Source organism: Rhinatrema bivittatum, chromosome 13 (assembly GCF_901001135.1).
Source record: "Rhinatrema bivittatum chromosome 13, aRhiBiv1.1, whole genome shotgun sequence".
Classification (NCBI taxonomy): Eukaryota; Metazoa; Chordata; class Amphibia; order Gymnophiona; family Rhinatrematidae; genus Rhinatrema; species Rhinatrema bivittatum.
This window is the reverse complement of record NC_042627.1, coordinates 81,204,120-81,218,218: the sequence shown is the minus strand read 5'-3', so window position 1 is coordinate 81,218,218 and position 14,099 is coordinate 81,204,120. Positions and strand designations below refer to the sequence as shown.

The 14,099-nt window shown below is 49.0% G+C and overlaps 1 protein-coding gene across 4 annotated transcripts in view; it reads right to left on the bottom strand.

Annotated features, from left to right (window-relative positions):
- CORO2B (coronin 2B) overlaps window positions 1-13,678 on the bottom strand; it is a 99,430-nt gene extending 85,752 nt beyond the window's left edge. For 3 of the 4 annotated variants that reach the window (XM_029574404.1, XM_029574407.1, XM_029574408.1), the window contains exon 1: window positions 13,469-13,678. In XM_029574404.1, coding sequence (XP_029430264.1) covers window positions 13,469-13,483 — 15 coding nt within the window. In that variant the 5' untranslated portion in view covers window positions 13,484-13,678. Of the gene's footprint in view, window positions 1-13,335 lie in introns of all 4 variants that reach the window. The other variant, XM_029574405.1, reaches the window with a different exon arrangement.
- Window positions 13,679-14,099: the final 421 nt, after the last annotated feature.

Genomic DNA, 14,099 nt, shown 5'->3' with positions numbered 1-14,099 from the left:
GTGTTTTCACACGAATTCAGTGTCTAATGATCTTTAGAAAAGTAACAACTATTTTTAGAAATTAAGAAGAAGGAAATTCAAAAAAAAGTAAAAAAATTTTAAGGATTATAATAAACAATTAAAGGGTGGACGGTGGTGCTCATGATTAAATGAAAAAACTTGAGTAGGGCACTAAGGGTTAGTGTTCCTTGTGTTTTATGAAGCATCACCATACACCTATTAAATATTTTTAAAACATTTTTGAAGGGAACTTTATTAAATAACACAACGTGTGAAACACACAGAAAAAAAAATAATTTAAAAAATATAAAATAACAAAAAAGAAAAAAAGAAGAAAAAAAAGCAAGTTTGCATTTTTAGTGCGGGTTTTTGGTAGTGTGACATTTGGTTTACCCCCACGTTGGTGGATAAAATAAAGACCATAAAGAAGCAATAGGTCTCAGATTTGAGAAATCCATAAATGAGGAGGATTTACTCTTTAAAATGGGCAAAACTGATGTCTGTTTTAGCAACTCTGGGAATTTACCTGTTCTTAATGACTGATTGATTATCAGGCACAAATGGTCAGAACAGCTTTCGGCAATGTTTTTGAATAATGTGCCCGTGCAGGGGTTTATTGGAGAGTTAGACACTTTTTGCTTGCTTATGATCTTATGAATGGCTATAGGAGAAGTAGCCTGAAAATCCATCCATTCAGAATTTACTGCTTGTTGCTTATAAATGGGATACGGCAAATTCATGAATTCTTGAGCTATGGTTTTAATCTTTTGTTGAAAAAACGTTGTTATTTGTTCATAGATATCATTAATTTCAGGGGTTATTATCGAATGATCAGTTGTTAGTGATTTTACTATATTAAATAATGTAGCTGGGTTGATGATGATTAAGATGTCAATGTACCTTAGGTAGAAGAGCAGATTCTGGGTGTAGGAATTTAGGAAAATGTTCTAAATCAACCATGAAAATGTTGGTGTATTGTGGAGCCATGCGGGTATCCATGGCAGTGCCAGTTGCTTACAGATACAAGTTCTTTTCAAATCTGAAGTAGTTGTGCGCGAGGACAAAACAGCAAAGTTTGTTAGCCAGATCAGCTATGGTGGCATATGGGATGATATTCCTGATGGCTTGCAATCAGTCTTTGTGAGGGATGTTGGTGTAAAGGGATTCAACATCTATGGTTACCAGAATGATGTTGTCTGGGAGGCGACCAATAGAATGGAGCTTCCTCAGAAAATCTGTGGTGTCGCAAAGGTAGCTAGGAGTGCTGGTGGCACAGGGTCTGAGGTTGGAGTCCATGTATCCAGACACACCTACTGCAAGGGTGTTGATGCTAGAAATAATGGGGCGTACAGGGTTTATTTATTATGGGTAATAAGTAGAAAGTACTTTGTTGAGGTTCCTGAGGTGTGTGCATATAAATCTGTTGGCATATTCCAGTGGGGAATCCCTTCAGAAGTTTATGTGGTTCCTTATAGTATTCTCTAGAAGGGTCTGAGGGCAGGGGCTTGGAGAGTTGTCTCTTTGCTTCTTGTGTGTAGTCCAATCTATTCATGACAATCACAGCTCCTCCCTTTGTCAGCTACCGTATTTTTCACTTCATAAGATGCACCTATTGTTCAGAGAGGGAAAAATTTTAAAAAATGGTGTGCTACACCAGCTCCGTTCCCAGGTGTCTGTGCGTCTTATGGAGCGTCCATTTCTGGCATTAAATTAGGGATGTGCAATTTTTTTTCGTCCCAGTTTCGTTTTTGGGTCTGGGGAGGGCCATTTTGGTCCACTCCCCGGATCAGAAAACTTTTATCGTGCTATTTCGTTTAAAAAAACAACAAGATACCCCACCCCAATCCTTCAAATTTAATTAACTACAACTCCCCATCCTCCTGACCCCCCCAAAACTTGTCAAAAGTCCCTGGTGGTCCAGCGAGGATCCCGGGAGCAATCTGCCGTTCTTGGGCCGTCGGCTGCCAGTAATCAAAATGGCGCCGGTGGCCCTTTGCCCTTACTATGTGACAGGGGCTAGGAGCAATGGATGGCTGGCACCATCTTAAAAAATGGCGTGGGCCATTCATAGCCACTGCTTGAGCTATGGAACTTCTTACCTCTTCTAAGTACCTAATAAGTACAATCCCTTAATCCTCAATTGTATTATGTTCGTAGTTAACTGCCCTCTCCGGCCTTTCTTTCCGGCTGCCTAAGCTTCCAAGTTTACCCTCCTTGTTGAAATGTAACTTTGCTTCTTCTGTTAAATGATTGTTCTTTGTTTCAGTTTACCCCGTTCTATGTAAACCGATCTGATATGGTTCTTTAACCATGAAGGTCGGTATAGAAAAGAGTTAAATAAATAAATAAATATCCAGGGGGATTACCAAGCCAGACTACAGTTTTAAAGGGTCAGCATTACTGCACAGGGATTTTTTGTAATTTCAGAAAAGAGGAATTGTCCAGTTTTAGGAGGAAGAGACACAAACTCATGGCTGGAAGAATCTCAGAATAATCTTTTAAAATATTTCTCAGCTTTTCAGGCTATTATTTTTCTTAGCAAGGTCCAACACATTCATTTTCAAGAGTTCAACTCTTTCTTGGCCACTTAGTGCACCAAAATGATTCATGTTCTGCTTTCCTATTTATTCACTGTTGTCCTACTTTCACAGTGTCCTGCTTCCACAGCAGCTTGTCTGTTTCTACTGCTATGCAGTGTGCATAGTTCCTGAGTTTCCTGTTATACTGCAAACTGGTAATCAGTCATCAGGGTACGAAGTAGGAGGAACCACAGAAAGCAGATCCAATTTAAAAAAAAAGTCTTGAAAAAAAAAATTATGGACGCCCAATATACATGCACGAGATCCACGATGCAGGCCATGTTTCTGGTGCTGGGCCCAATATACATGCACGAGATCCACGATGCAGGCCATGTTTCTTGCGCTGGGTCCAACATACATGCACGAGATCCACGATGCAGGCCATGTTTCTGGTGCTGGGCCCAATATACATGCACGAGATCCACGATGCAGGCCATGTTTCTGGTGCTGGGCCCAATATACATGCACGAGATCCACGATGCAGGCCATGTTTCTGGTGCTGGGCCCAATATACATGCACGAGATCCACGATGCAGGCCATGTTTCTGGTGCTGGGCCCAATATACATGCACGAGATCCACGATGCAGGCAGTGTTTCTTGTGCTGGGCCCAATATACATGCACGAGATCCACGATGCAGGCCGTGTTTCTTGCGCTGGGCCCAATATACATGCACGAGATCCACGATGCAGGCCGTGTTTCTTGCGCTGGGCCCAATATACATGCACGAGATCCACGATGCAGGCCATGTTTCTTGCGCTGGGCCCAATATACATGCACGAGATCCACGATGCAGGCCATGTTTCTTGTGCGTGTATATTTTGCTGGTTGCAGGAGAAGACAGATGCTTGTATTGAGCGTCCGGTTTCTTTAAACATGATGTCTTAGTTTTCCAGGCCCCGAAAGCACAGTGGCTGCTTTGCAGGGCACCTGGAGCTCTATTCCAGGAGTTACGATATCTTTTAAAGTCTGGTGCACATTCACCAAACAGCTCTGACTCTAAAGAGCTTTTGTACCATGGCTGCCCTGGTTTAACTGCTGCTGCACTGAGGGTTTTAAGATGAACAAGAGTGAAAGGATTTCCAGTGCCAAGCATTCTCCTGGTACATGTCCAGTAAGAGAAGACGCCGAGTCACAGATTCTCAGGGTAAGTAGCAGCTGGCCGTGTCAGCGCCAGGCACAGTCGCAGCTGCACACACACCAGAGAAACAGAAGTCCTCTCTTCTCCACTTCAGACTCCTACTGTACTGCAGTTCACAAATATCTGTCCGAACATGAAGTTATAAATTATTTTAGTTTTGCTGGATGTTGCAACTCTGCAAGATGCTGTCTGGCCACTGCGTCCCACATCTAATAACCTAAATCTAGGCTAACACTGCTTAACATAACTGGCAGCCTGGGGTGGATGGGTCCAGCTATTGAACTTCACATGGACAGAACAGGGACAGCCCAGTGACAAACTCTTAACTCTCCCTGAAGTGCAAGGGTGCAAGCCACCCTAACAGGAAGTCAACCATCCTCCTAGCCCTCTCATTCACCTCCACAAATTCAAAGATGGAATCTTGTTAAGCATTGCATCCCGGCCAACTCAAGACATCTGTATGACGGTATTGCACTAAATTATAGTGCTACATTCTCTGGAAAGGTGGAAATATTTTCAGTGGGGTAGGGAATGATTCCAATGCTGTACTCCCAGTTGCCCGACTGGGTTAGAAACTGGCTGAGTGGGAGGTGACGAAGGGTAGTGTTAAATAGTGGAGTGTCTCAGGGATCAGTCCTTGGACCAGTTCTTTTCAACATTCTTATAGGCAATACTAGCCACTGTCTGGCCACTGCTATTACTAGCAACGGTAACATGGAATAGACTTGGTGTTTGGGTACTTGGCAGGTTCTTATGGCCTGGATTGGCCACTGTTGGAAACAGGATGCTGGGCTCGATGGACCCTTGGTCTGAACCAGCAAGGCATGTTTTATGTTCTTATATTGCAGAAGGGCTATTGGGAAAATGTTTGGCTTTTTACGGATTATACAATTATCAAGAGTGGAGCAATGCTCATTAAAATATTGAGCCAATACATTAAGTAAATCATATATCACATACAAGGTTCTTTAGTCAAAGAACTGTAATGTCCTTAGGATTTCTCTCATATGGTTATGGACAAGGAGGAGGACCCTGTGGAAGAATACAGAGATATGCGGTTTAAAGGTTTAGATAAGGAGATGAGAGGAAGGCTGGGATCAGATTGCATGGAACATAAGATCTTCTACCAATGGTATTATACCCCAGGACGATTGCATCCAGAGCCCTAGCGTGCCTATGGCCAGTATGGCGGCAGTACTGGAAGGGCGCCCTAGAGCTGCTGGAAATGTCTCTATCGCTGTTGTCTGAAGCAGTGCGGCCCCGCTGGAATCGCCGGGGGGAGAGCCACAGCCAAAATTACCATTCTAATAGAACGCCTCAAAGAAATCGACTTCGCTGGTTTCAATCATACCTTAATGACAGACAATACAGAGTAAAAATTGGGAACTATGAATCTAAACCTACTAACCTTATGCAAGACGTCCCGCAAGGCTCCTCATTATCTTCCACTCTATTCAATATATATCTACTTCCCCTCTGCCATCTCCTTTCTGATCTTGGTCTTCTGCATTTCATATATGCGGACGACGTACAGATCCTTATTCCAATTAAGGACACTTTGTGCGAAGCCCTTAAGACCTGGGTCGCTGCCCTTGCTGCAATCAGCACCCTCCTTACAAATAACTTCCTGGCACTCAACACTAGCAAAACCAAAATCATACATATCTCACCCCACAATGTTAACCTAAACCTCCCCCTGCCTATCGATCTACCTACTCACATCACCCTGTCACAACATGTACGCAGCCTCGGCGTCACCCTTGATAACCATCTCACCCTAAAAAGTTCATCAACGCCACCCTAAAAGACGGCTTCTTCAAGCTCCACACGTTAAAAAAACTGAAACCCCTTTTACATCTCAGTGACTTTCGAACAATCCTCCAATCCTTCATACTCTCAAAAATTGACTACTACAATGCCATTCTTCTGGGCCTTCCCAAAAATGCTGCCCAACCCCTCCAAATGCTCCAAAATGCCACTGCCCGGATCCTCACCAACGCCCACAGAAATGACCATATTATGCCTGTCCTCAAACATCTACATTGGCTACCAATCACTTCACAGATCCTATACAAGACTCTCACGCTCATCCATAAATCACTTCACAACCAAAATATGAACTGGTTCAAAGAGTACCTCATTTATCGCACCCCTGCCAGACCCACCAGAAACCAATATCTGGCTACATTGCACACACCTTCACCTAAACTTACCAAACTCATATCCACCAAAGACTGTGCGCTCTCTATAGCTGGTCCTTCCCTATGGAACAAGATGCCCTCCACCCTCCGCCAGGAACCTTGCCCAAAACAATTCAAACAGAACCTCAAGACCTGGCTTATCAAGCAGGCTGACACATGAACTCTCTTTCCTCACCCATGTTCAGTCCCAAGTCACCTCCCCCTGGCCCTTCAATTTTATTCCCCACTATCCATCCTTTATACATCCCCCTTGCCTAGCTTCCCCCTGTTGCTACCCTCAATGACTTGATCTATCTGGTTTCAACGACTTATATCATTATATGTTTACATTTATGTTGTTTGTATATAATTCTTTTATTCTTAGATATTTATATGTATAGCTCTTCACCTTCCTGGTGCCTTGTTAGCCCAAAAATGTATTACTTCAGTTCCTTGTTTATGTAAAGCTTGTTCGCTGCATTCTGTTTCATGTAAACCGATGAGATGTTCCCAACGACCATCGGTATATAAAATTTGTAAATAAATAAAATAAATTAATTTTCTATTACCATCCCCAACAAAGCACTCCAAATCCCCACCCCACCCCTCCACAGTCTATCTCCTGCTTCTGACACCATCGATCACCACCTTTAAACCCCTTCCTCACTTGGATTTCAGGACTCCGTACTGTCTTGGTTCTCCTCTGACCTCTCCTGTCGCACTTTTACTGGATGCTATGGTGGCTTCTCCAATGCTAAAGCATCATCGGCTGGTGCGTCCCAGACTTCTTCTTCCCTTGCTGCTCTGATCTCCTTCCATGACTTTCAGACTCTCTTTCCTCCCAAACCCACTTCTTCATTTTTATTTTATTGTGCTGTAACCCTTCCAGGGTCACTAAATGTTTCTAGAAGGTTTCTGGAGGGCTCCTGCTCATCTTAAAGGCAGAGCTCTTGCAAGCTGCAAGCCTCCTGACAATTAGGGAGGGGTGGAAGGGGATGAAAAGAACTGGAGGAGATTTAGGAGGCAATTTCCTGTCACTGGGCAGAGTCTATAGAGGATGCCACCTGGCATCTGTTAGGTGTAGTTCTTGTGGGGGCTTGGAAGGCATCCAGAGATTTCTGGAACAAGAAGAGGAGAGGTTGTAAGAGCTGTGAAAGCCTCCTGAAGGGAGGACGCTCTGTCTGGGAAGCTGTAGTGGAAGGACTGGCTGACAATGGTGCCCCGAAGGCCTGGAGTTAGAGTGGAGAGGGAGCAGGATTGCTTTCTGCTCAGAGAAGAGGACCCCATCAAGTTATTCCATTCAAGATTTTACTGTCTTCTCATTTGGATTTAGAAATAAAATTCGGGGGTTTTTTTGGAATCGACTAATTGTATGGCCTTCCCTTGGGTCTCCCAGAGACTGTCTGGTCCACACCAGGTGATCCCAGGGCTGCAGCAGTGTAACTCACCACCTCTGCAGCCTCCGAAGGTGACCCCGCGGAAAAGGGGGTTTCACTGGGGATAGGGATCCCACAGTTTCCTTCTGCACCTTTGGGTTTCCAGTTCAATCAGAATCAAGACCGGGATCCGGCCTTTGTTCGTAACTATCCGTGAAGTTTATCCCCTATATTATATCCTCTCTCCTCACTTACAGCCACAGGCCATATGCACCAGGGTTCCTTATAGATCCTAACTCCAGCTACTAGTTGTCACCATTGTGTGCTATAACTCCCCTCCCCCCCCCCCCCCCAGAGGATGCGACTGCCACTGAGCCACTCCCCCTGCCCCACAACCATACCTGGGAACTTTCAATTTACAGTCAGCCTGAGATTTTCATCTGTTAGTGGAGGTGGAGAGGGGGCACAAGGGGGCAGGTCAGACAAAACGCACACAAACTCTGTCTTCTTTCACAGACACACACACTCTAATACACTCGCATGTTCACACACACACACGCCCCATCACATATACGCCCTCCTCCCCCACAGTCACTCATGCTCTCTCTCCACCTCAAACCCACTAGTAGCAGCAACCTCCTCCTAAAGGGAGGATGACTCCTTCCCGCCAATAGCACCATCATCATCATCATCATCTGCTGCTGCTGCTTCGGCCGTCAGCCTCCTCCCTTCCTGCCAAACGGGGCCAATCAGAGGCTCCTCCCTTATTCCTGCCAGCACAGTCAGGAAAAAAGGAGGCGGCATAGCACTGGTCTGTGGGGGCAGGCAGAAAGGAGGCCTCGGACTGGTTACAGGGCAGGGAAGAGGAAGGAGGCCAATCAGATGCCTTCTAGTCCGGCTGCTTCACTAGCACAGCAGTAGCAGGGCCCAGAAACTCCATTAGCGTTCCAGAGATTTCCCAGGTAACACTCTCATCTTCCCAATCCCCTTAGCCTTCAGCCTTGGGATCATCATCAACTCCTGCCTCTTCCTTTCCATGCATATCAAAAACTGCTAAAATCCATCCCTTCCTTTCTGAAACCTCTCCCAGAACCCTGCCCCTCGCAGGTCCCCCAGTGTACAATCTCTCGCCATTACATTCTCCAAAATTTAATGGCTTGACATATCTTCTGCCAATGTGGCTACACCCATATAACCCCTTGTCTCATGGCGCTAGACTGGCTCCCTATCCGTTTCTGCTCAGTTCAAGGCTTCATCGGACAGGTCACTCCTATCCATGCCCTTCTCCTCTATTGCCAATTCCAGACTCTGTACTTTCCACTTACCACACCGTATGCTTGAACAGACTTTCCTAAATCAGTGCATCCCGCTCCCTCTGTGATCTTATTCAAATACAGTCTAAAACCCCATCTTAGAGGCTGCTTTTACATCATAAGCCCTGATTATCCGGATCACTGCCTTGTTGGTTTTAACTACATTCATTGTAATAAATAGGTTGCCTTTACTAGACTGTAAACGCCATAGGGCATACAATCCTGTGCCCGTATAGCACTGCACACAGTTTGTAGCACTATGAATAGGAGTAGTAGGTTAGAACCCAGGAGATTCAAGTTCCAATCCCCTTCTGTAACCAGAAGTCCACTTGTTTTTCTACCATGGCTTTGTCTTAGTTTTGTATAAACTGATTTTTCTCCTCTCCAGTTTGATTGAGCTCTGGCATAAGTAACGAGCTCTCTCCAGGCCATCTGTTCTATAATAATGTGCAGTTAAAAAGACTTTATAAAGTGTTTCCATGGAGAATCTGGAAACCGCAGCTCCATGTTACAGAGTCTCTATCCAGCTTCCACCATGCCAAGGAACACAGTACTGCAGAAAACCACAGCAATGTCCCTGCGCCAAAGAGCTGACTAAAGACATTTCAGCCTGGAGGGGTTAAGTGATTTCCACAAGGTCAGAAAGATGCTGGCAGGGGCAATAACCTAGCATTCACAGATACAAAGGCTCGCACGACAACTAAAAACAGCCCCCGAGCTCAGCTCTGGGGATACCCTCTGTTGTAGCTCAGCAGAAGATAAGAGGGGCAGCAAGCACAGCCTCAGCCTCTCTTCTGTCCCCACCAGAGGATAAGAGGGGCAGCAAGCACAGCCTCAGCCTCTCTTCTGTCCCCACCAGCACTAAGAGGGGCAGGAAGCACAGCCTCAGCCTCTCTTCTGTCCCCACCAGCACTAAGAGTGGCAGGAAGCACAGCCTCAGCCTCTCTTCTGTCCCCACCAGCACTAAGAGTGGCAGGAAGCACAGCCTCAGCCTTCTCTTCTGTCCCCACCAGCACTAAGAGGGGCAGGAAGCACAGCCTCAGCCTCTCTTCTGTCCCCACCAGCACTAAGAGTGGCAGGAAGCACAGCCTCAGCCTTCTCTTCTGTCCCCACCAGCACTAAGAGTGGCAGGAAGCACAGCCTCAGCCTCTCTTCTGTCCCCACCAGCACTAAGAGGGGCAGGAAGCACAGCCTCAGCCTTCTCTTCTGTCCCCACCAGCACTAAGAGGGGCAGGAAGCACAGCCTCAGCCTCTCTTCTGTCCCCACCAGCACTAAGAGTGGCAGGAAGCACAGCCTCAGCCTCTCTTCTGGCCCACCAGCACTAAGAGTGGCAGGAAGCACAGCCTCAGCCTTCTCTTCTGTCCCCACCAGCACTAAGAGTGGCAGGAAGCACAGCCTCAGCCTCTCTTCTGTCCCCACCAGCACTAAGAGGGGCAGGAAGCACAGCCTCAGCCTTCTCTTCTGGCCCCACCAGCACTAAGAGGGGCAGGAAGCACAGCCTCAGCCTTCTCTTCTGGCCCCACCAGCACTAAGAGGGGCAGGAAGCACAGCCTCAGCCTTCTCTTCTGGCCCCACCAGCACTAAGAGGGGGCAGGAAGCACAGCCTCAGCCTCTCTTCTGTCCCCACCAGCACAACCTTCTAATGCCTTTTAGAAGCCTCAGCTACAAATCCATCCCAAACTCCCTCCAAGCAGCCTGGGAGGACGACATATCATGGTGTCTGATCATTCACAGCAGCCCTTCAGAGTGGCACTAACACTGCCCCCTGCTCTGTGTCATTTCCACTCTGCAGCATGGCTGACTGGGCTACTCCAGTCCTCAAGGGCCACTCATGTTTCAGGGTATCCACAATAAATATGCATGAGATGGGTGCTGCATACAATGCAGGCAGTGCATGCAAATCTCTCATATGCACATCTGTTGTGGATCTCCTGAAAACCAGAGCTGCGTGTGGCTCTTGAGGACTGGAGTTGTGCACCCCTGGAATACAGACAAGTATGAATACAGCACAGGCAGCGACTTAGGGAGGCAGAACCTGCAGCCAAAAAAAGCTATACACCTTTTATTTCTACCCACCTTCAATCAAAAAAGAAAGAGGATTCAAGAATAAGAGCATAAAAGAAACAGCTGGCGAGGCTGCACTCCTGGTACCAGGGCCTTGATGGAAAGAGGTCGAGGGGTCACCAGCTTCTGCTCAGGGTATTAGATGCCCTCGGTGAGCCTTCTGCCTTGGCACCCCCTCCCCCCAAGTCCCGGCTGCGGCCTCAACACACAAATAAAAATTATGCAACAAGAAAATGAAGAAATATAAAATATCAATAATAGTAAAGCCATATGAGTAAAAGGAATATTTCAAAATAGCAAACAAATAAATAGAGTGACATCCAATAATTAAAAACAACAAAATAAAAAATGTTCCAGCTCCAAAAAAAATGTGAAAACAGCACACATATCAAATATTAACACCCAATGATTAAAACCAACAAAACTACCTGGGAATATCTAAGTTTGTTCTTTCTCACACACAAACACACACAGGCTCGTTCTACTAGACACACACATGCTCTCTCACCCTCTCTCCCTCACATACTCATGCCCTCACCACCTAATCTGAATACTGAATCGCGCGCGCCGGGAGAGCGGGCGTTCGTCCGCTCTCCCACGGACTTTACTGAATCGGCCTGTCAGACAGGCCCCTTCTCTCACACAGACCCACTTAGGTTCCTTGTCTCATTCACACACATACCCTTACGCAGGCTCCCTCCCTCTCACTAACATGATCACTCTCTTGTACACACACAATCCCTCTCATTCACACCTCCTCATACAAGCTCCCTCTCTTTCTCACTCATATACACACACACCTTCCCTCTGTCTCTCTCTCATACACCCCTGTCTCTTTCACACAGACACACACACACCCTTACACTGGTTCCCTTTCTTACACACACACATGCACTCACTCCCTCACACAGGCTTCCTTTCTTACACACACACATGCACTCACTCCCTCACACAGGCTCCCTCTCTTACACACACACACATGCACTCACTCCCTCACACAGGCTCCCTCTCTTACACATACACACATGCACTCACCCCCTCACACAGGCTCCCTCCTTCTCACACACACATGCACTCACTCCCTCACACAGGCTCCCTCTCTCTCACACACACATGCACTCACTCCCTCACACAGGCTCCCTCTCTCTCACACACACATGCACTCACTCCCTCACACAGGCTCCCTCTCTCTCACACACACATGTACTCACTCCCTCACACAGGCTCCCTCTCTTACACATACACACATGCACTCACCCCCTCACACAGGCTCCCTCCTTCTCACACACACATGCACTCACTCCCTCACACAGGCTCCCTCTCTCTCACACACACATGCACTCACTCCCTCACACAGGCTCCCTCTCTCTCACACACACATGCACTCACTCCCTCACACAGGCTCCCTCTCTCTCACACACACACATGCACTCACTCCCTCACACAGGCTCCCTCTCTCTCACACACACATGTACTCACTCCCTCACACAGGCTCCCTTGCTTACACACACACATGCACTCACTCCCTCACACAGGCTCCCTTTCTTACACACACACATGCACTCACTCCCTCACACAGGCTCCCTCTCTCTCACACACACACATGCACTCACTCCCTCACACAGGCTCCCTCTCTCTATCACATATACACACACAGAGGCTCCGCTCACAGACCCCTGAGTCTGCTTCTCTCGGCGCGAGCAGGATGGGCTCCGCTCATGGTCCACAGAGTCTCTACTCCTCTTGGCCGCGAGCAGGGTGGGCTCCACATGGCTGCCCTTTGTCACCCCCTACTGGTTGGCACCCTAGGCAACTGCCTAGTGGACATGCTAGCCCTGCTTTTGCTGCATCACATACCCAATAAAAGAGAACCTTTGGAGGGGGTGCAGACACCCACACCAAGGCACCTCAATTGCGCTCTCTGCCTTCCTGAGGTTAACATTTCTAGCTGATACAGCCGTCACCACTAGCATGGACTGGACAGAAAGAACAGCGGGGAGAGTAACCTCTGAAACCTACCCTCTCGGTCACTCCACAACTATTAAACAAACACTGCCCCAAACCATCCCATCCAGCTCTCCTGCACATTCTGGGAAGCAAACAAGTCGGCAAGCCTTGCAGCATCCTGTGCAGCACACACTGCCGGCCATGCCCCCTGCTGACCCTCGCAACATCCTATCCTCAAGTCAAGAGAATATTTCACACCCTAATGCTCAACGCAGCACAGATAACTGGGAGAGGAGAAGGCTTCCAAACACCAGGAAAGAGCTGGTTTGTGAACAAAGAAAGCAGGATGGGGCAAGACTGCAGGGAGTGGGGAGCATAAGTGGGGAATGCTGCAGAGGTGGCATTCACAGCCCCGGGAGGGCAGGGCCTGTAGCAGGTTGCAGAGGAGCTGCAGTCTTTAGCCTCTGCCCAAGGACTCTCACTGCAGTGGCTGGGGTAGGGCATTAACCTCACAGGGGGGAGAGCGCAGCTAGGGCTCTCATCGCAGGCAGCTGCAAGTGTGCGGGCAGCCAGGAAACAGCTGGAGGCAAAAAACACATCACCCAAAAGTTTCCTGCCTGAGGGTCCGGACTGCGCGAAGCCGCAGATGCGCGCCCGCACCAAGCTCTGCGGGATTTTCACCTGCTGCCCCGCCCAGGTGGGGAGCCCCGGGAAGGCATTGACCTCCCACTGACCTTTGGCGGCGAGAGGTGGCACTCGGAGGGGCGGCGCCGGCTTGCACGGGAACTTTCCGGGCTGGGGCCACCTGTGCAAGGCGTGGCAGGGGGGGCGCCCCCTCCCCTCCCCTCCCCCGCAGTCCGGCCTTACCTTGCTGCGAGTCATGCGGAGAGTGCGGGATCTGCCGCCTGCAGGGGGAGCGGCCTCGGCGCTTCCTCCTCCTCCTCTTTCTGCTCCTCCTTCCCTTGCCGTTTGCAATGCAGGGCACGGGCGGGAGCGAGGAGGGGGTGCAGGGCAGCGCTGCACGGAGCCGGAGCCCCCTCCCGGAAACCCGCCGGACGGCTCTGCGCTCAGGCTGCTCCCGCTCCCCTCTCCTCTCCCCTCCCCTCCCCTCCCCTCCTGCCGCTTTCAGCCGCAGAGAGGAAGAGCCGCCTTCCGGGCAGCTCCGACCCTCACCCGGGCGTCTGCCGCTCCTTCCCCACCCCTCGCCCCCGCACTCTCCCCTCTCCCAGCTCCGACCCTCACCCGGGCATCTGCCGCTCCTTCCCCTCCCCTCGCCCCCGCACTCTCCCCTCTCCCAGCTCCGACCCTCACCCGGGCATCTGCCGCTCGTTTCCCACCCCTCGCCCCCGCACTCTCGCCTCTCCCATCTCCGACCCTCACCCGGGCATCTGCCGCTCCTTCCCCACCCCTCGCCCCCGCACTCTCCCCTCTCCCAGCTCCGACCCTCACCCGGGCATCTGCCGCTCCTTCCCCACCCCTCGCCCCCGCACTCTCCCCT